Source organism: Triticum dicoccoides, chromosome 3A, assembly GCF_002162155.2.
Source record: "Triticum dicoccoides isolate Atlit2015 ecotype Zavitan chromosome 3A, WEW_v2.0, whole genome shotgun sequence".
NCBI classification, from domain to species: Eukaryota; Viridiplantae; Streptophyta; class Magnoliopsida; order Poales; family Poaceae; genus Triticum; species Triticum dicoccoides.
In genome coordinates this window covers 68,580,508-68,604,054 of record NC_041384.1, presented here as the reverse complement: position 1 = coordinate 68,604,054, position 23,547 = coordinate 68,580,508, and the positions used below count along the sequence as shown (strand labels likewise).

At 42.0% G+C, this 23,547-nt stretch overlaps 1 protein-coding gene across 1 annotated transcript; it reads right to left on the bottom strand.

Annotated features, from left to right (window-relative positions):
• Positions 1-3,591: 3,591 nt before the first annotated feature.
• On the bottom strand, positions 3,592-3,993 carry LOC119271965 (cytochrome P450 71A1-like). The gene has a single exon (XM_037553590.1). It carries the CDS (start codon positions 3,991-3,993, stop codon positions 3,592-3,594), a length of 402 nt encoding a protein of 133 aa, XP_037409487.1.
• Between the last annotated feature and the right edge of the window lie 19,554 nt (positions 3,994-23,547).

Here is a 23,547-nt window from a genome sequence, read left to right as displayed (position 1 = left end):
ATAGATGATGTGGTGCCGCACCACTACTCTCCTATTGCTAGATGAATTTTGATATTGTTGCTGCTATCTGAATTTCACATATGCATGGCGAGGTGTTTGATGCTGGCCAACGTCACGACGGTTGTGAGGGGGATTTCATCGTTTAGGAATCTCCTAACAGAGGTGCTGCACTGCGAGGTAAGAGGCATCCCTCTCCATGCGCTCGACGGTCTGTGTCCGGAAAGAATTTCATTATGCAAATAATTATTATTTTTCTCCGAGAAAGTTAGAACAATCTTTGTCCAAAAAGAATTTCATTCTGCAAATAATTCACACAGTATAGCATATACATCATTAAGGAATTATCTTCCATATAAACCAACACTACATGTTTCAGGTCACTTCACACGTGAGTAAACTAGATCTTGGGCCTGCAGTAACATCTTATATTTGAGTGTGTATCCTAAATGCTGTCTAGGCCATATGATAGAAAGACAATAGTTGCATGATGCAAGGATTAAAATCCTAGAAAACTTTCATTCTGCTTTGCTAACTTTTTAGCACTTATGTGGATTTCTGAAATGTGGCATTATTTTCTTGCAGTGTAACCAACGTCTATGGACCCGTCACAGGGTCATGCTGCATGTGGTTATGGCTGCATTGCGTGGAAGGTGCGAATGGAGAGCTGAAAGCAGAAGCACACAAGATGATGTACAATATGAGGAATGATGGTAAAGGCAGGAAGTGTGATGAAGGTGATGCCCAATCTGACCATTAGTATATTCTCATCAAGGCTACCTGTAATTTCTACTCTGATATAGATTTTCTATGGTGAGGGGTGTTTGTCATGAAAAATGTGATCTATGCATGATACAATGTTGCTAGAGTAAAGATTCTATGCAAAGAATGACATTTAAGAAGGATGTAGTTAAAGGTAAACCTTGATCGAATATTTTAACTTTTCATGAGGATCTTTTCATTCAGCACATACATGTTGAGTTCTTCATGTGTTTAGAAGTAAGGGGTGCAGCATGCTGGCCGTCCTTGCAGGAGTAGTCTAGCAGAGGATCTCCCTAGCAATTTGGAGGTACCTTGTTTATGTTATACTGAGACCTATTCTTTTGTACTGACTATTGAATTTTCTCCTTTATATTTCTTCCTATGTTTATTGAGGATGTTCAACTTTCTAAACTTTTTTCTTCCTTTGTTTTTTCATTTTTTGGTGGATTTCTTGCATTGCAAGCACTTTGTGCTATGTGCAACACTGTCTACTTGTGGTCTATTTTCTGTCATATAGAAGTAATTATACTTTTGCATTTAGCATCGTCTTCATTCTCAACAGGATTCATTAATATCAGGGGTTGGAATTTGTATTGGCTTTGTGCCAAAGGAAAAGAAGTTTCCAATATCTCATACTTGCTTTCCATGTTATTATGTTGCTGGCTCAAATCGTTCACCAATTTAATGTAGCAGGCTGCCAGGTGCCAGCTACCTGATGGTTCTATAACTCAACACTCCCTGTGGATTCTAAACTAAACATTGATTGACAAAAAACAAATACTCTAGAAAGTTGCAGTTTGCTCAGGAAACATACACTTCCATTTGTAAGTAATAGTACTACTATAACAAGTTTTTCGTATTTTTTAAATTATATGCATTTGTATTGTTCACATCCTGACCGAGTAGTTGAGCTTTGTGACGTTAGATTATTAGTCTGTTATATGCTCACTTCTCAAAATAGAAAATTATTTAATCGTTAATGTAATACAGTTGTCACTGAAGTGCTTATGAATTGTACATTGTATGACCATTTTAAAAAAAATCCTCTTTTTTTGTTGAAAAATGTCATGTAACGTTATATCTAGAACAATTGCCGGTTTGGGCTATTTCTTTGCAGGGTTTTGTTATTATGTATCTGACACACTAATGAGCACTGACGCCGCCCATTATGCATTAGCATTTCTACTATGGTGGTACATTTTTTAAAAATGTGGTAGTTAAGTGATGTAGCGAATAATTTTGTAAGGAACTTAATAATCTAAGTAGTTGCCTCTTTCAGTTGCTTCCATTCAAATATTACGGGAGTTCAAGTTGTAGTACAATAACATTTTTCATAGCCTTTTCATGTGTAGATTATGTTGGGAGGGACAAAGCTCTTAGCAATTGATACATAAGTTCTCATATCTATCTCTTATCGTGGGTGAGTACTCAGTAGGAAAAGGAGGCTCTAAAGAGAACCTTGGAAGAATTGGCATTTATTGCTGCAATAGGAATAATGCTTTTCTTAGAGAACCTTGAAAAACAGGCATCGCGATGTAGAGAGACAGCTGTCGGCAGGGGCAAGGAGCCACAAACGTGGCTAAACGGGCACCATTTTACGTGGAGGTCGCCTCGGCATGAGAAATCGGCCTGGGATGGCCAGGTCAATGACGCGGCTCACCTGAGATAGAAATCGGCATGGAGGTCACCCTCAACACCAGAAATCGTCCTTGAATGGCCACAGTCGCATCCCGCTGCTCACCGGATTCTTCTGGAAAAGATAACCGTACCGGGGAGTGGAGGGGGCGGGCGACATAGCGGTGGAGGGAATGGGAGGCAGAGTTGAGCATCTAGGGGAGGTGACAAGGACATGCCATGGCGGGGAGATATTGCAGCCGCGACCCGTGCGGGGAGAATGAGATGTGTGAGTGAGAACTTGCCGTGGGGGAAGAGAGTAAGAGGGGTGAAATAGTTAAGGCTTTGTAGGAAAAGTGTAGTTTTTTATAGGTAAAAGTTTGGAGCCGACGCTGGCTCACGCGACACGGAAATAACCACCCCCGCGCAAGACGCGTGTATATGGTGGGTCCCGCGTGAATTTTCTTCCTTTTCTTCCACCTCCAGCCCATCGTGGCTCTGCTCCTCCACAGCGCCCCCCATGCTGCTCGCAACCTCCAGAAGCTCTCTCACCGGTACCGGCGTCGAGTGCTTGCGTGCGACGGCACCCAACGCCGCCTCTCCTTCATGGATGGTGAGCTCCTCTCCCACCCCTCCTCAATTGGTATCCCCGCTAGGTCCCCGCGGCCATGGTCGTCTGCAACCTCGGATCTCAGCCATGGCCTCTGCCCAACTACGGCTTCGAGTCACCGCCGGCAAAGCTACATGAACCGTCTATCAGGGTGCAACAACCAGAGCTGCAAGCCTGCAACCACGGGCACACACTTGACGGCAAGGACGGGGCTGCGCTGTCCTAGAAAAAAACTATGTCACGGTTTTTTGCTACATGCTTCAACCGGCATAACATTTTGCTACAACAGGCATATCATTTGCTACAACCGGCGTCACATTTTGCTAGAACACACAGTTGGCATCGTGGCTTTGCTACAACTAGTGTCGCTTTTCTCTACTCCTAATGTCTCAGTCCGTACGTTGTTTCGTTCGCTCGTTCCCTCCCCCTCCCATTGAACGAGAGGCCATCCCTCGATCCCATCCCACTTTCACAGATTTTTTTTATTTTTTTATTAACCGAGACAATCCCAAAATAAACCCCACATGAAGGCCAAACTCTATTAACCAATGGCATCCTTTCCAAACAATATTATCCTTCCAAATAATACTTTCCATACATAACAGGAATCAAATATTAAATGATGGCATCTTTTTCAAACACCCGAGCATGATTTTCCCATTCACGTCCTTGGAGAAGCCGCTTAGGAGCTCGCTCGACCACACCACGACGTCGCCTTCATGTGCCTGCTGCTCCACCTTCCGGACAAGCTCGACCACCTCCTCGCGCACGCCGCGGTAGGCGCGCACCCTGGCGGGGATCAGCAGGTGGGGCACGACGATCTTGCACACACCATGCCAGTAGGCGCCGTGGGGAGCGAAGGCGATGTCTGTGCAGCCGTAGAGGAGCCGCCGCGGGATGGCGAGCGCGGGCCGGTTGGCGAATGCGTGGTCCTGCAGCTGCAGCACCTCGCGCGCCACGTTTGCAGACGAGACGACCAGGGTGGGCAAGGGGCCAAGGCGGAGCAGCATGACGGGCCTGTGCGCCACAGCGAGCGCGTGCAGGGCATGGTGTGGGAGCACACTGGGCTGGTGGAGATTGCCGACGATCGGGAGACCCCGCGGAGATGGTGGGAGGCGGTGCGCGGGAGGTTTTCTGGTTCGTGTTATGCTACGCACTAGCAGCAGTAGAATGCATGCATGAGACGGCCAGGAGTACTAGCGTGGGCATGGTGAGTTCCGGTCAACCATTCATGGTATTTGTATTTTTGGCCTGGTTATACATGCATCTAAGTTTTGAGGGTTTATGCAAACCATGGATGATCTAACGTGTTGTGATTTTTTTAGGAGTGTTGTGATTTCTAAATAATGCACTTTTGGGAGTTCTACATTCTGATATGCATATTAGCTATCAGTCATGTGAGGCTGCCCAACGGAAAGATGTGTGTTGCTTCTCATGCTCCTATTTGTCTACATTTTTTGGGTCTTCTTGATAGATATATGTTTCAGAGACAATGTTACGGTCACAATAGCAAACGAGTTCATCTTGCCTGGGTTGCAGCTGATAAGTAAGAAGATAGATCTTCAGGTGAGGCATATTGTCCCTAGGATTTTTTTGGCCTTGAGGATTGTTCTAGGAAGCACTTCTGATGACAACATAATGTTGGGCCTCGGGAACATGGTAGTAAGGTACTTATATCACAATTTTCATCCATGCAGACTTGTTTTTGCGATTCTTTTATTACCACCGATCCAGATATGATTTCTTATACTCATCCTTTAATCCTTCTTAAATTATAGTACTAAGGTGATTGTACTTTAAAAGGTGTCAAACTTGTGCAGGTAACCAGTAGAAATATATTGAAGCACATTGCTATCATCATCCACTCAGAGCCCGCCAGGCGATGCTCTGTAGCAATGGTGCACACTGCTGGCACCATATGACAGCTATGGTAATCGACGATGGGAAAGAAGCAGGCGTGGCGGGATCATCACCGGTGGGCAGTGGCGATTCTACTCAACAGGCTTCATCAGGCTCTAGCCTACCCTCAAAATTTTCCACACAAAAAAACACCACCAATGATTAGCACAATAGTAGTTAGGTGCAGCACATAAAATAGCTTCTGACACCAAAAAATCAGTATCCTTGAAGTCGAGCCTGCCCTGCAATTATGTTCTAGATTCGCCACTGCCGGTGGGGTCGTCGGGGAGAAGATGGAGGCAGATAAGAAAGGAATGGCTGGGCCGGCTGTGAAAAGGAGAACGAGAGAGATAGCGATGATTTGGTGCCACACCACTGCTCTCCTACTGCTAGCTGAATTTTGATATTTTTGCTGCTATCTGAATTTCGCATATGCACGGTGAGGTGTTTGATGCTGGCCAACGTCACACCGGTTGCGAGGGGGATTTCATCGTTTGGGAATCTCCTGGGAGAGCTGCTGCCCTGCGAGGTAAGCGGCATCCCTCTCCATGCGCTCGACGGTCTATGTCTGGAAAGAATTTCATTATGCAAATTATTATTATTTTTCTCCGAGAAAGTTACAACAATCTTTGTCCACAAAGAATTTCATTCTGCAAATAATTCACACACTGTAGCATATACATCATTAAGGAATTATCTTCCATATAAACCAACACTACTTGTTTCATGTCACTTCACAAGTGAGTAAACTAGATCTTGGGCCTGCAGTAACATCTTATATCTGAGTGTGTATCCTAAATGCTGTCTAGGCCATATGATAGAAAGACAATAGTTACATGATGCAAGGATTAAAAGCCTAGGAAACTTTCATTCTTCTTTGCTAAATTTTTAGCACTTATGTGGAATTCTGAAATGTAGCATTATTTTCTTGCAGTGTAACCAACGTCTATGGACCCGTCACAGGGTCATGCTGGGTGTGTTTATGGCTGCATTGCATGGAAGGTGCGAATGGAGAGCTGAAAGCAGAAGCACACTAGATGATGTACAATATGAGGAATGAAGGTAAAGGCTGGAAGTGTCATGAAGGTGAAGCCTGATCTGACCATTAGTATATTCTCATCAAGGCTACCTGTAATTTCTACTCCGATATAGATTTTCTATTGTGAGGGGTGTCTATCATGAAAAATGTGATCTATGCATGATACAATGTTGCTAGAGTGAAGATTCTATGCAAAGAATGACATTTAAGAAGGATGTAGTTAAAGGTAAACCTTGATCGAATATTTTAACTTTTCATGAGGATCTTTTCATTCAGCACATACATGTTGAGTTCTTCATGTGTTTAGAAGTAAGGGGTGCAGCATGCTGGCCATCCTTGCAGGAGTAGTCTTGCAGATGATCTCCCTAGCAATTTGGATGTACCTTGTTTATGTTATACTCAAACCTATTCTTTTGTACTGACTATTGAATTTTCTCCTTTATAATTCTTCCTATGTTTATTGAGATGGTTCAACTTTCTAAACTTTTTTCTTCCTTTGTTTTTTCATTTTTTTGGTGGATTTCTTGCATTGCAAGCACTTTGTGCTATGTGCAACACTGTCTACTTGCGGTTTATTTTCTATCATATAAAAGTAATTATACTTTTGCATTTAGCATCTTATTCATTCTCAATAGGATTCACTAATATCAGGGGTTGGAATTGTATTGGCTTTGTGCCAAATGAAAAGAAGTTTCCGATATCTCATACTTGCTTTCCATGTTATTATGTTGCTGGCTCAAATCGTTCACCAATTTACGGTAGCAGGCTGCCAGGTGCCAGCTACCTGATGGTTCTATAATTCAACACTCCCTGTGGATTATAAACTGAACATTGATTGACAAAAAACAAATATTCTAGAAAGTTGCAGTTTGCTCAGGAAACATACACTTCCATTTGTAAGTAATAGTACTACTGTAACAAGTTTTTCATATTTTTTAAATTATATTCCTTTGTATTGTTCACAACCTGACCGAGTAGTTGAGCTTTGTGACGTTAGATTATTAGCCTGTTATATGCTCACTTCTCAAAATAGAAAATTATTTAATCATTAATGTAATAGAGTTGTCACTGAACTGCTTATGAATTGTACATTGTATGACCATTTTAAAAAATCCTCTTTTTTATTGAAAAACGTCATGTAATGTTATATCTAGAACAATTGCCGGTTTTGGCTATTTCTTGGCAGGGTTTTGTTATTATGTATCTGACACACTAATGAGCACTGACGCGCCCATTATGCATTAACATTTGTACTATCTTGGTACATTTTTTAAAAATGTGGTAGTTAAGTGATGTAGCAAATAATTTTGTAAGGAACTTAATAATCTAAGTAGTTGCCTCTTTCAGTTGCTTCCATTCAAATATTACGGGAGTTCAAGTTGTAGTACAATAACATTTTTCATAGCCTTTTTCATGTGTAGATTATGTTGGGAGGGACAAAGCTCTTAGCAATTGATACATAAGTTCTCATATCTATCTCTTATCTTGGGTGAGTACTCAGCAGGAAAAGGAGGCTCTAAAGAGAACCTCTGAAGATTTGGCATTTATTGCTGCAATAGGAATAATGCTTTTCTTAGAGAACCTTGGAAAACAGGCATCGCAATGTAGAGAGACAGCTGCCGGCAGGGGCAAGGAGCTACAAACATGCTAAACGGGGCACCATTTTATGCGAAGGTCGCCTGGGATGGCCAGGTCAACGACGCGGCTCACCTAAGATAGAAATCGGCATGGAGGTCACCCTCAACACCGGAAAACGTCCTTGAAAGGTCACAGTTGGATCCCGCTGCTCACCGAATTCTTCTGGAAAAGATAACTGTACCGGGGAGTGGAGGGGTGGGCGACATAGTGGTGGAGGGAATGGGAGGCGGAGGTGAGCATCGAGGGGAGGTGACAAGGACATGCCATGGCAGGGAGATATTGCGGCTGCGACCTGTGCGGGGAGAATGAGATGTGTGAGTGAGGACTTGCCGTGGGGTGAGAGAGTAAGAGGGGTGAAACAGTTAAGGCTTTGTAGGAAAATTGTAGTTTTTTTATAGGTAAAAGTTTGGAGCCGGTGCGCAGGCCGAACTTTCCGTTGGCTCGCGCGCCACACTGGCTCACGCAACATGGAAACAACCACCCCCGCGCGAGACACATGTATATGGTGGGTCCCGCACGGCTTTTCCTCCTTTTCTTCCACCTCCAGCCCATTGAGGCTCTGCTCCTCCACAGCCCCCCCCCATGCTGCTCGCAACCTCCAGAAGCTCTCTCACCGGCGTCGAGTGCTCGCGTGCGACGGCGCCCAACGCCGCCTCTCCTTCATGGATGGTGAGCTCCTCTCCCACCCCACTCCTCAATTGGTATCCTCGCTAGTTCCCCACGGCCATGGCCGTCTGCAACCCTCGGATCTCAGCCATGGCATCTGCCCAACTACAACTTCGAGTCACCACTGGCAAAGCTACGTAAGCCGTCTATCAGGGCGCAACAACCAGAGCTGCAAGCCTGCAACCACGGGCACACACTGGACGGCAAGGACGGGGTGGCACTGGTCCTAGAAAAAAACTATGTCACCGTTTTTTGCTACATGCTTCAACCGGCATAACATTTTGCTACAACCGGCGTCACGTTTTGCTAGAACACACAGCTGGCATCGCGGCTTTGCTACAACTAGTGTCGCCTTTTGTTATAGCCAGCATCACGTTTTGCTACATCCATCACAACCGAGCTGCGACCAGCGACGACGGCGACGAATCTTTTGCTACAGGCGTCGTAGGTTTTTGCTACATCCGGTAATGACTTTTGGTAAATCCATTCTATTCTAGATGCAATGGCTGCTGCGTGCAACCGCGAGCTGCAACCGACGATGACGGTGACTGACTTTTTTGTTGCAACCGTTGTCTCCATTCGCTACGGCCGTGCAATAGAAAGCGGCAACGGGCGGCCATGGGAGCTCCATGTCAGTAGCGATGACTGACGTCGAGCTGCAACCGGTGGCAACAAGAGTTGCATCCAATGGAGCTGCAACCGGCGACTGGTGTTGCCAGAGCCGCGACCATCACCAGCGAGGGGGGTCTGCAACCCATGGACGATGTTTTGCTGCATGCGTGGATCCGGCGAGAAACATGAGAGAAGACGGCGATGACTGGCGGCGAAGGTCTACAAACAGGAAGTATTTACAAGGTGAAAATGGAGTGGGAGGGGGAGGAACGAAGCTAAAGAACAATAAAAAAGTAAATAAGAGAGCACCAGGAGGATCTAAACTGAAGCAACCAAATTAAGAGTGAAGGGCTCAAGCTCCTTATTGGTTCTATATCTTAATAACTCGAAGTCACTCTTAAACCTCCTCCTCCAGGAGTCAATCATGGGCACAACCCCTCTTAAGTGTTTATTATTCCGCTCCTTCCACAATCCCCAAGCTGCCACCACGAACACCTCCATGAACATGGGCCCCGTCCAACTCAGTTTCGCAACATGCAGCAGATGCAGTCTGTTGTTCACAGGAGGCCACACGATGCCCAGCTTCTGCCAACAAGCAGCACTGAAACGACATGTAAAGAAAAGATGCTCAACAATTTCTTCAGGCGGGTGTGGGCATAGCAGGCACCCATAGTTGTTATTCTGGAGCTTCATCCCTCTCCTCCGAAGCATGTTATGTGTGTTGATCCGATCAGCTAGGATTAACCAAGAAAAAACTTTCCACTTGTTGTTGCATTTTGATTTCCAGATCCACCCAAATGCATCGTCTACTTGCATCTCGCGAAAGCAAAATTTATAGTACTTGCTTGAGATGAAGCCCTCACCTCCCCAAATACATCTCCAACTATCTGGCACGTTAACAGAAGGCTCGGTCATGGCTGTGATGTTCTGTAGGTCAGCCAATTCAGCACAAGCTTGGATCGAGAGTGGCAAATGGAAGTTTACGCCCAATGTCGGGGCCGTTAGCAGTTTTTGAACCGAAATGTCTTCATTTCTAGAAAACGAGAACAACCTAGGATGTGAGTCTGATAAGATTTCATTCTTCCACATATCTTTCCAAAAGAGTACCGAGGAGCCCTCACCAATACAGACAACTGTAACGCCTCGGTAAATATGAGACAGGCTCAAGACATCTCGCCACCAGAACGACCCACACGCCTCGGCAACGTGCGGCACCCTGTCAGTGTAAAGGAATTATATGTGATAAATGATTACATACCCTGTTCAAGAATTCATCCGATTAACCAGTTAACTTGCCGATTAATCCCTACTCATAGGGTCACCGAGTAGCCGATAAACTGATAAATTGTCCGATTAATTGATTAAATGGCCGATTAACTTGCCGATTAGCCTATTAATCCCCTACTCGCCAGCCAACCGAGCAGTTACCAGTTACGATTTCCTCAACAATGCTTACATATATTATATACATGCTCGAGATTATTTACGAGACAAAGCAGGTGAAAAGGTACATATTGTTAGCGTCAAATATTAAAACTCTAAGGCATTTAGTGAAATTACTGATTTGCTAAGGAATTCAACAATGCGCTCAAAACAGCGCAACCCGGTAGAATTTCGATATATCTAGATGGCAACATATATTTCCAATTGGTATTCCAATGAGCACGGACTGGTTTTCCAATATATATTTAGGAGGCAGGCAAGGAGAATGAAGATGATGTCATGTCTTTTTGTGGTAGTGACTAATGAGTAAATAGAAAGGAAAAGAGATAAGCAAGATTATCCTGTCTTCCCACAATTTTGGTATATATAGAAAAGCCAAGGGACTGCCTTTTGTTGGAGAAGATAAAAAATGACCACAACTTATGCTCTTGTGTTCATCTATGTTTCTCTCGCTTCCACGCCCGTAGCAACGCACGGGCATTCTACTAGTCATATTCAATGATCTACAAGTTTTTATGTAAGATTTTATGACTAACCATCTGAATAACCAATTCCTGTCATCTCTCTAAATAGATATAAGTGAAGCAAAAGAGTTTAATTCTTTCTACAAAAGATATGTCCACGCTCTAACAAATATAAGTGAAGCAAAAGAACATTCTACAAATGGCGGTTTTCTATGTGAAGAGAAACAGGCAATCCAAACTTCAAATGATATAAGTGAAGCACATGAAGCATTCTATAAAGCCATACTCAACAAAATATAAGTGAAGTGCGATGAGCATTCTATAAATCAACCAAGGACTATCTCATACTGATAACCCACAAGTATAGGGGATCACAATAGTTTTCGAGGGTAGAGTATTCAACCCAAATTTATTAATTCAACACAAGGGGAGCCAAAGAATATTCGCAAGTATTAGCAGCTGAGTTGTCAATTCAACCACACCTGGAAACTTAATATCTGCAGCAAATTATTTAGTAGCAAAGTAATATGATAGTAGTGGTAACGGTGGCAAAAGTAATAGTTTTGGTTTTATAGTGATTGTAACAGTAGGAACAAAAAAGTAAATAAGCGAAGAACAATATATGAAAAGCTCGTAGGCAATGGATCAGTGATGGATAATTATGTCGGATGCGATTCCTCATGCAACAGTTATAACATAGGGTGACACCGAACTAGCTCCAGTTCATCAATGTAATGTAGGCATGTATTCCGAATATAGTCATACATGCTTATGGAAAAGAACTTGCATGACATCTTTTGTCCTACCCCCCCCCCCCACCCGTGGCAGCGGGGTCCTATAGGAAACTAAGGGACATTAAGGCCTCCTTTTAATAGAGTACCAGACCAAAGCATTAAGACATAGTGAATACATGAACTCCTCAAACTACGATCATCACCGGTATGTATCCCAATTATTGTCACTTCGGGGTTAACGGGTCATAACACATAATAGGTGACTATAGACTTGCAAGATAGGATCAAGAACTCACATATATTCATGAAAACATAATAGGTTCAGATCTGAAATCATGGCACTCGGGCCCTAGTGACAAGAATTAAGCAGAGCAAAGTCATAGCAACATCAATCTCAGAACATAATGGATACTAGGGATCAAACCCTCACAAAACTAACTCGATTACATGATAAATCTCATCCAACCCATCACCGTCCAACAAGCCTATGATGGAATTACTCACGCACGGCGGTGAGCATCATAAAATTGGTGATGGAGGAAGGTTGATGATGACGACGGCGACGGATTCCCCTCTCTGGAGCCCCGAACGGACTCCAGATCAGCCCTCCCGAGAGAGATTAGGGCTTGGCGGAGGCTCCGTATCGTAAAACGCGATGAATCCTTCTCTCTGATTTTTTTCTCCCCAAACATGAATATATGGAGTTCGAGTTGAGGTTGGTGGAGCGTCAGGGGGCCCACGAGGCAGGGGCGCGCCCAGGGGGTAGGTGCGCCCCCACCCTCGTGGATAGGGTGTGGGTCCCCTGACATGGATTCTTTCGCCGGTATTTTTTATATATTCCAAAAATATTCTCCGTTGATTTTCAGGTCATTCCGAGAAATTCTATTTCTGCAGAAAAATAACACCATCGCAATTCTGCTGAAAACAACGTCAGTCTGGGTTAGTTCCATTCAAACCATTCAAGTTAGAGTCCAAAACAAGGGCAAAAGTGTTTGGAAAAGTAGATACGTTGGAGACGTATCAACTCCCCCAAGCTTAAACCTTTGCTTGTCCTCAAGCAATTTAGTTGATAAACTGAAAGTGATAAAGAAAAACTTTTACAAACTCTGTTTGCTCTTGTTGTTGTAAATATTTAATGCCAGCATTCAAGTTTTCATCAAAGATTATGAACTAACCATAGTCACAATAACATTTAGGTCTCATGTTTACTCATATCAATGGCATAATCAACTAGCGAGCAATAATAATAAATCTCGGATGAAAATACTTTCTCAAAACAATCATAATATGATATAACAAGATGGTATCTCGCTAGCCCTTTCTGAGACCGCAAAACATAAATGCAGAGCACCCCTGAAGATCAAGGGCTGACTGGAAATTGTAGTTCATGGTAAAAGAGATCCAAGTCATACTCAATGTAAACTAACAATAATACATGCAAATGACAGCGGTGCTCTCCAACTGGTGCTTTTAATAAGAGGATGATGACTCAACATAAAAGTAAATGGATAGGCCCTTCACAGAGGGAAGCAGGGATTTGTAGAGGTGCCAGAGCTCAGTTTTGAAATAGAGATGAATAATATTTTGAGCGGTATACTTTCATTGTCAACATAACAACCGAGAGATCTCGATATCTTCCATGCTACACACATTATAGGCGGTTCCCAAGCAGAATGGTAAATTTTATAACCCCCCTCCACCAACAAGCATCAATCCATGGCTTGCCCGAAACAACGGGTGCCTCCAACTAACAACAATCCTGGGGGAGTTTTGTTTGCAATTATTTTGATTTGATTTCAGCATGGGACCGGGCATCCCGGTGACCAGCCATTTTCTCATGAGTGAGGAGCGGAGTCCACTCCTCTTGAGAATAACCCCCCTAGCATGGAAGATACAGATAGCCATAGTTGATACATGAGCTATTCGAGCATACAAAACAGAATTTTTATTTGAAGGTTTAGAGTTTGGCACATACATATTTTACTTGGAACGGCAGGTAGATACCGCATATAGGAAGGTATGGTGGACTCATATGGAATAAGTTTTGGGGTTTATGGAGTTGGATGCACAAGCAGTGTTCCCGCTTAGTACAAGTGAAGGCTAGAAAGAGACTGGGAAGCGACTAGCTAGAGAGCGACAACAGTCATGAACATGCATTAAAATTAATCAACACTGAATGCAAGCATGAGTAGGATATAATTCACCATGAACATAAATATCATGGAGGCTATGTTGATTTTGTTTCAACTACATGCGTGAACATGTGCCAAGTCAAGCCACTCGAATTGTTCAAAGGAGGATACCACCCTATCATACCACATCACAACCATTTTAATAGCATGTTGGCACGCAAGGTAAACCATTATAAACTCCTAGCAAATTAAGCATGGCATGAGCAACTATAATCTCTAATTGTCATTGCAAACATGTTTCATTCATAATAGGATGAATCAGGAACGATTAACTAATCATATTTACAAAAACAAGAGAGGTCGAGTTCATACCAGCTTTTTTCATCTCAATCAGTTCATCATATGTCGTCATTATTGCCTTTCACTTGCACAACCGAATAGTGTGGATAATAATAATAGTGCGCGTGCATTGAACTAAGGTGGAATCTGCAAGCATTCGGTTCAAGGGAGAAGACAAGGTAATATGGACTCTTTGTTAGATCAACAATAATGCATATGAGAGCCACTCAACATTTTCATCGTGGTCTTCTCCTCTCGACCCCCCAAAGAAAAGAAAGGAACAAAACTATTTACACGGGAAAGCTCCCAACAAGCAAAAGAAGAACGAGAAATCTTTTTGGGTTTTCTTTTTAATTACTACTACAGGCATGGAAAGTAAACTAGCTAAAAGCCACAACTAATTTTTTTGGTTTTTCTTAAGGTTTTTCAAACACACAAGAAGAAAGCTTAAAAAGAAAATAAACTTACATGGATTATACAATGAAAAAGTATGAGCACCGACAACTGGCATGAGTGTGTGAACATGAATGTAATGTCGGTGATAAATACGTACTCCCCCAAGCTTAGGTTTTTTGCCTAAGTTGGTCTATGCCCATGGATCAAAGTTGTAGCTAGGGTCGTACTGAGATGCAGCGGCAATTGCCTCATGAGCTGCAGCTTGGAGGCGAGCTGGCTCCGTCCTCCTCTCACACTCGTTCACCTCCTCCCTGGTTATAACATATCTCCCTTTTGTCTAAAAATCAAAGAAAGCAGGAGCAGGGAGAGCAACTGGACGGTGCGCCATCTGTCAAAGATTAGTCGGTACTGGAGGAACTGATCGTTCCTCTCAACAAACTGATGACGGACCATGGCATTATAATCTAGATAAGTAGGAGGCAACTCAATATCATCCCCATGTATGGGTATACCAAGAAAGTTAGCTACACGAGTTGCATAAATTCCCCCAAACAAATCTCCAGTTAAACGATTAAGATGCAACCTACGTGCAACAATAGCCCCCAAGTTGTATTGTTTATCTCCTAATACAACACTCCTGAGAACACTAAGATCGGGAACACACATGTGACATGGCTCATCCTTACCGTTAATGCATCTACCCACGAAGAGAGAAAAATAATGTATGGCAGGAAAATGAATGCTCCCTATGGTAGCTTTTGTTATTTCTCTAGATTCCCCCACAGTGATACTAGCAAGAAATTCTTTAACTTCAGATTTGCGAGGTTCACTAGCACTACCCCACTGCGGGAGTTTACAAGCAGTATTAAAATCTTCTAAGTCCATGGTATAAGATTTATCATAAAGATCAAATAGGACATTGTGAGAATTGCGCGAGGATGTAAATTTAAACCTCCTCACAAATGAATCAGTTAAATAGAGGTATTGCCAGCACTTATCTGACTCGAAGCTCTCAAGATCAGCGTTACGCACATATGCGTCAAATTCTTCCTTGATGCCTGATAACCCACAAGTATAAGGGATCGCAACAGTTTTCGAGGGTAGAGTATTCAACCCAAATTTATTGATTCGACACAAGGGGAGCCAAAGAATATTCTCAAGTACTAGCAGCTGAGTTGTCAATTCAACCACACCTGGAAACTTAATATCTGCAGCAAGGTATTTAGTAGCAAAGTAATATGATAATAGTGGTAAGGTGGCAAAAGTAATATTTTTGGTTTTATAGTGATTGTAACAGTAGCAACGTAAAAGTAAATAAGCAAAGAAAAATATATGAAAATCTCGTAGGCAATGGATCAGTGATGGATAATTATGTCAGATCTGATCAATCATGTAACAGTTATAACACAGGGTGACGTAGAACTAGCTCCAGTTCATCAATGTAATGTAGGCATGTATTCCAAATATAGTCATACGTGCTTATGGAAAAGAACTTGCATGACATCTTTTGTCCTACCCTCCCATGGCAGCGGGGTCCTGATGGAAACTAAGGGATATTAAGGCCTCCTTTTAATAGAGTACCATACCAAAGCGTTAACACATAGTGAATACCTGAACTCCTCAAACTACGGTCATCACCGGTAAGTATCCTGATTACTGTCACTTCGGGGTTAACGGATCATAATACATAATAGGTGACTATAGACTTGCAAGATAGGATCACGAACTCACATATATTCATGAAAACATAATAGGTTCAGATCTGATATCATGGCACTTGGGCCCTAGTGACAAGCATTAAGCATAGCAAAGTCATAGCAACATCAATCTCAAAACATAGTGGATACTAGGGATCAAACCCTAACAAAACTAACTCGATTACATGATAAATCTCATCCAACCCATCACCGTCCAGCAAGCCTATGATGGAATACCTCACGCACAGCGGTGAGCATCATGAAATTGGTGATGGAGGAAGGTTGATGATGACGATGGCGACGGATTCCCCTCTCCGGAGCCCCAAACGGACTCTAGATCAGCCCTTCCGAGAGAGTTTAGGGCTTGGCGGTGGCTCCGTATCGTAAGACGTGATGAATCATTCTCTCTAATTTTGTTCTCCCCGAAAGTGAATATATGGAGTCACGATGGACGCCGGTGGAGCATTAGGGGGCCCACGAGGCAGGGGGCATGCCCAGGGGGGTAGGCGCGCCCCGACCCTCGTGGACAGGGTGTAGGCCCCCTGACGTGGATCTTTTTGCCAGTATTTTTTATATATTCCAAAAATAATCTCCATTGATTTTCAGGTCATTCTGAGAACTTTTATTTCTGCACAAAAATAACAGCATGGCAATTCTACTGAAAACAACGTCAGTCCGGGTTAGTTCCATTCAAATCATGCAAGTTAGAGTCCAAAACAAGGGCAGAAGTGTTTGGAAAAGTAGATACAACGGAGACGTATCAACTCCTCCAAGCTTAAACCTTTGCTTGTCCTCAAGCAATTCAGTTGATAAACTGAAAGTGATAAAAAAACGTTTACCAACTATGTTTGCTCTTGTTGTTGTAAATATGTAAAGCCAGCATTCAAGTTTTCAGTAAAGATTATGAACTAACCATATTCACAATAACATTTAGGTCTCATGTTTACTCATATCAATGGCACAATCAACTAGCGACTAATAATAATAAATCTCGGATGACAACACTTTCTTAAAACAATCATAATATGATATAACAAGAAGGTATCTCGCTAGCCCTTTTTGAAACCGCAAAACATAAATGCAGAGCACCTTTAAAGATCAAGGACTGACTAGACATTGTAATTCATGGTAAAAGAGATCCAGTCAAGTCATACTCAATGTAAACTAACAATAATACATGCAAATGACAGTGGTGCTCTCCAACTAGTGCTTTTTAATAAGAGGATAATGACTCAGCAAAAAAGTAAATAGATAGGACCTTCGCAGAGGGAAGCAGGGATTTGTAGAGGTGCCAGAGCTCGGTTTGAAATAGAGATGAATAATATTTTGAGAGGTATACTTTCATTGTCAACATAACAACCGATAGATCTCGATATCTTCCATGCTAGACACATTATAGGCGGTTCCCAAGAAGATTGGTAAAGTTTATACTCCCCCACCACCAACAAGCATCAATCCATGGCTTGCCCGAAACAACGGGTGCCTCCAACTAACAACAATCATGGGGGAGTTTTGTTTGCAATTATTTTGATTTGATTTGAGCATGGGACTGGGCATCCCGATGACCAGCCATTTTCTCGTGAATGAGGAGTGGAGTCCACTCCTTTTGAGAATAACCCGCCTATCATGGAGGATATAGATAGCCCTAGTTGATAAATGAGCTATTTGATCATACAAAACAGAATGTTTATTTGAAGGTTTAGAGTTTGGCACACACAAATTTACTTGGAACGGCAGGTAGATACCGCATATAGGTAGGTATGGTGGACTCATATGGAATAACTTTGGGGTTTATGGAGTTGGGTGCACAAGTAGTATTCCCGCTTAGTACAAGTGAAGGCTAGAAAGAGACTGGGAAGCGACCTGCTAGAGAGCGACAACAGTCATGAACATGCATTGAAATTAATCAACACCGAATGCAAGCATGAGTAGGATATAGTTCACCATGAACATAAATATCTTGGAGGCTATGTTGATTTTGTTTCAACTACATGCGTGAACATGTGGCAAGTCAAGCCACTCGAATCGTTCAAAGGAGGATACCACCCTATCTACCACATCACAACCATTTTAATAGCATGTTGGCATGCAAGGTAAACTATTATAAACTCCTAGCAAATTAAGCATGGCATGAGCAACTATAATCTCTAATTGTCATTGCAAACATGTTTCATTCATAATAGGCTGAATCAGGAATGATGAACTAATCATATTTACAAAAACAAGAGAGGTCGAGTTCATACCAGCTTTTCTTATCTCTATCAGTTCATCATATATCGTCTTTATTGCCTTTCACTTGCACGACCGAATAGTGTGGATAATAATAATGATGCACGTGCATTGGACTAAGCTGGAATCTACAAGCATTCAATACATGGGAGAAGACAAGGTAATATGGGCTCTTTGTTAGATCGACAATAATGCATCTGAGAGCCACTCAACATTTTCATCGTGGTCTTCTCCTCTTGACCCCCAAAGAAAAGAAAAGAAACTATTTACACAGGAAAGCTCCCAACAAGCAAAAGAAGAACGAGAAATCTTTTTGGGTTTTGTTTTTAATTACTACTAGTATAAGCATGGAAAGTAAAATAGCTAAAAGCTACAACTAATTTTTTTGGTTTTTCTTAAGGTTTTTCAAACACACAAGAAGAAAGCTTAAAAACAAAATAAACTAGCATGGATGATACAGTGAAAAAGTATGATCACCGACAACTAGAATGAGTGTGTGAACATGAATGTAATGTCAGTGAGGAATATGTACTCCCCAAGCTTAGGCTTTTGGCCTAAGTTGGTCTATGCCCATGGATGGCCTGGTGGATATCCGAAGTTGAAGCTAGGGTCGAACTGAGATGCATCAGCTACTGCCTGAAGGGCTTCAGCTTGGAGGCGGGCTGCCTCCGCCCTCCTCTCGTACTCGTTTGCCTCCTCCCTGGTTATAACATATCTCCTTTTTGCCTGAAAGTCGAAGAAAGTAGGAGCAGGGAGAGCGACGTGATAGGTGCATCGTCTGTCAAAGATTAGTCGATACTGGTGGGACTGATCTTTCCTCTCAACAAACTGATGACGAACCATAGCATTATAATCTAAATAAGCAGGAGGCAACTCAATATCATCTCCACGTATGGGTATCTCAAGAAAATCAGCTAAACGGGTTGCGTAAATTCCACCAAAGAAATTTCCATTAATGCTATTATTATGCAACCTACGTGCAATAATGGCCCCCCAAGTTATATTGTCTATCTCCTAATACATCACTCTTGAGAACACTTAGGTCGGGAACACACATCTGACATGCTTCATCCTTACCATTAAAGCGTCTACATATGAAGAGAGCAAAATAATGTATGGCTGGAAAATGAATGCTCCCTATGGTAGCTTGCGTGATTTCCCTAGATTCCCCCATAGTTATACTAGCAAGAAAGTCTTTATATTCAGATTTGCGAGGTTCACTAACACTACCCCACCGAGGGAGTTTACAAGCAGTATTAAAATCCTCTAAGTCCATGGTGTAAGATTTATCATAAAGATCAAACAGGACAATTTGAGAATTGCGTGATGATGTAAATTTAAACCTTCTCACAAATGAATCAGTTAAATAGAGGTATTGTCGGCACTTATCTGCCTCGAAGCTCTCCAGATCAGCATTACGCACATATGCGTCAAATTCTTCCTTGATTCCTGCCCGAATCATGAAGTCCTCTGACGGCCATTCACAAGGCCGCACTAGAGCATCCCTTGGTAGTTCATTGTCCGGCTCACGTATTGCAAGCCTGGGTCCTTGCTTCCTTGAGGAACCACCTTGGTACATTTTCCTAAACATATTTATTCCTCTGAAAAATTTCTGAAATTTTTAGTGACTCAAAATAAAAGTGAACCAAACTCAACAAAATTGATAGCAACCACTCCTACAAGTGCCTAGAGGCTATATCATGCATTAAAACTACTTTTAACCACATAAATTTGACATGCAAGCTCAAGAACAGGGTCACCTAAGCAGCAAAAATTTGCAATAAATAAAGCACCAGAGCAAAAACTAATTGGACCACTGGAGGAGTCACATACCAAAGAACAATCCCCCAAAGCAGTTTTGTGAATGGAGCTTTGAGCAAGGAGATCGAAAATGACAGCAAGATGAGCTAGAACTCGGGTTTGAGCTGGTGGGTGATTTTTTCTGGAGCAAGACGAAGTGTGTGGGTGTAAGGATAAGTGGAGGGGACCCACATGGGGTCCACAAGGCAGGGGGCGCGCCCACCACCCTCGTGGGCACGTGGCTGCTCCCCTACTGTGTTCTCAGAGCCTAAAATCCTTAAATATTCTGGAAAATCATATTTAATTTTGAGGGCATTTGGAGAACTTTTATTTTCGGGGTATTTTTTTATTGCAAGGATAATTCAGAAAACAGACGGAAAATTCTATTTTTTTCTTTATTTAATATGAATAACAGAAAGTAAAAAGAGGGTACAGAAGGTTGTGCTTTCTAACTTCACCCATCTCATGCTCATCAAAAAGAATCCACTAACAAGGTTGATCAAGTCTTGTTAACAAACCCTTTTCGAATAACATGAAACCGGAGAATTTTCGAATAACACTAGGTTACCTCAATGGGGATATGCATGTCCCCAACAATAAGAATACCATATTTCTTCTTGACAGTAGGAAGAGGAAATTCAAAACCTCCAATAGTGATTGTTGAAAATTTTCCGATAGAATTGATACTGTGGACTTGAGGTTGTTTCCTCGGAAAGTGTGCCGTATGATCATTACCATTAACATGAAAAGTGACATTGCCTTTGTTGCAATCAATAACAGCCCCTGCAGTATTCAAAAAGGGTCTACCAAGGATAATCGACATACTATCGTCCTTGGGAATATCAAGAATAACAAAGTTCGTTAAAATAGTAGCATTTGCAACCACAACAGGCACATCCTCACAAATACCGACAGGTATAGCAGTTGATTTATCAACCATTTGCAAAGATATTTTAGTAGGTGTCAACTTATTCAAATCAAGTATACGATATAAAGAGAGAGGCATAAAACTAACACCGGCTCCAAGATCACATAAAGCAGTTTTAACATAGTTTCTTTTAATAGAGCATGGTAGAGTTGGTACTCCGGGATCTCCAAGTTTCTTTGGTATTCCACCCTTAAAAGTATAATTTGCAAGCATGGTGGAAATTTCAGCTTCTGGTATCTTTCTTTTATTTGTAACAATATCTTTCATATACTTAGCATAAGGATTCATTTTAAGCATATCAGTCAAACGCATATGCAAAAAGATAGGTCTAATCATTTCAGCAAATCGCTCAAAATCCTCATCATCATTTTTCTTGGATGGTTTAGGAGGAAAAGGCATGGGTTTCTGAACCCATGGTTCTCTTTCCTTACCGTGCTTCCTAGCAACAAAGTCTCTCTTATCATAACGTTGATTCTTTGATTGTGGGTTATCAAGATCAACAGCAGGTTCAATCTCTACAGCATTATCATTAGTAGGTTGAGCATCAACATGAACATCATCATTAACATTATCACTACGTTCATGTTCATTACCAGATTATGTTTCAGCATCAGAAATAAAAATATCATTGGGATTCTTAGGTGTGTCAACAACAGGTTCACTAGAAGCATGCAAAGTCCCATCATTTTTCTTTTTCTTCCTCTTAGAAGAACTAGGTGCATCAACATTAGTTCTCTGAGAATCTTGCTCAATTCTCTTTGGGTGGCCCTCAGGATACAAAGGTTCCGAAGTCATTTTACCCCCTCTAGTCATGACTCTAACAACATTATCATTTTTCTTATTATTTAATTCATTGAGCAAATCATTCTGAGCCTTAAGTACTTGTTCTACTTGAGTGCTAACCATAGAAGCATGTTTACTAATGAGTTTAAGTTCTCCTTTAATTCTAGACATATAATCACTCAAGTGTTCAAGCATATCAGCATTACATTTCAATTGTCTACCAACATAAGCATTGAAGTCTTCTTGTTTAACCATAAAGTCATCAAACTCATCCAAGCATTGGCTAGCGAACTTAGTAAATGGGATTTCACATTTATCAAATCTATAGAGAGAATTGATACGTCTCCAACGTATCTATAATTTTTGATTGTTCCATGCTATTATATTATCAACCTTGGAAATTTTATATGCATTTATATGCTATTTTATATGATTTTTGGGACTAAGCTATTAACCTAGAGCACAATAGATCAGGAGTTCCGCCCGCCAGAAGCCTCCGTAGTCACCGAAAACCAATCTAGACCCATTCCGGCACCCTGCTGGAGGGGGGAATCCCTCTCCGGTGGCCATCTTCATCATCCCGGCACTCTCCATGACGAGGAAGGAGTAGTTCACCCTCGGGGCTGAGGGTATGTACCAGTAGCTATGTGTTTGATCTCTCTCTCTCGTGTTCTTGAGTCGGCACGATCTTGATGTATCATGAGCTTTGCTATTATAGTTGGATCTTATGATGTTTCTCCCCCTCTACTCTCTTGTGATGAATTGAGTTTTCCCTTTGAAGTTATCTTATCGGATTGAGTCTTTAAGGATTTGAGAACACTTGATGTATGTCTTGCATGTGCTTATCTGTGGTGACAATGGGATATCATGTGATCCACTTGATGTATGTTTTGGTGATCAACTTACGAGTTCCGTGACCTTGTGAACTTATGCATAGGGGTTGGCACACGTTTTCATATTGACTCTCCGGTAGAAACTTTGGGGCACTCTTTGAAGTTCTTTGTGTTGGTTGAATAGATGAATATGAGATTGTGTGATGCATATCGTATAATCATACCCACAGATACTTGAGGTGACATTGGAGTATCTAGGTGACATTAGGGTTTTGGTTGATTTGTGTCTTAAGGTGTTATTCTTGTACGAACTCTAGGATAGATTGAATGGAAAGAATAGCTTCGTGTTATTTTACTACGGACTCTTGAATAGATCGATCAGAAAGGATAACTTTGAGGTGGTTTCGTACCCTACAATAATCTCTTCATTTGTTCTCCGCTATTAGTGCCTTTGGAGTGACTCTTTGTTGCATGTTGAGGGATAGTTATATGATCCAATTATGTTATTATTGTTGAGAGAACTTGCACTAGTGAAAAGTATGAACCCTAGGCCTTGTTTCATAGCATTGCAATACCGTTTACGCTCACTTTTATCATTAGTTACCTTGCTGTTTTTATATTTTCAGATTACAAAAACCTATATATATACCATCCATATTGCACTTGTATCACCATCTCTTCGGTGAACTAGTGCACCCTATACAATTTACCATTGTATTGGGTGTGTTGGGGACACAAGAGACTCTTTGTTATTTGGTTGCAGGGTTGTTTGAGAGAGACCATCTTCAACCTACGCCTCCCATGGATTGATAAACATTAGGTCATCCACTTGAGGGAAATTTGCTACTGTCCTACAAACCTCTGCACTTGGAGGCCCAACAACGTCTACAAGAAGAAGGTTGCGTAGTAGACATCAAGCTCTTTTCTAGCGT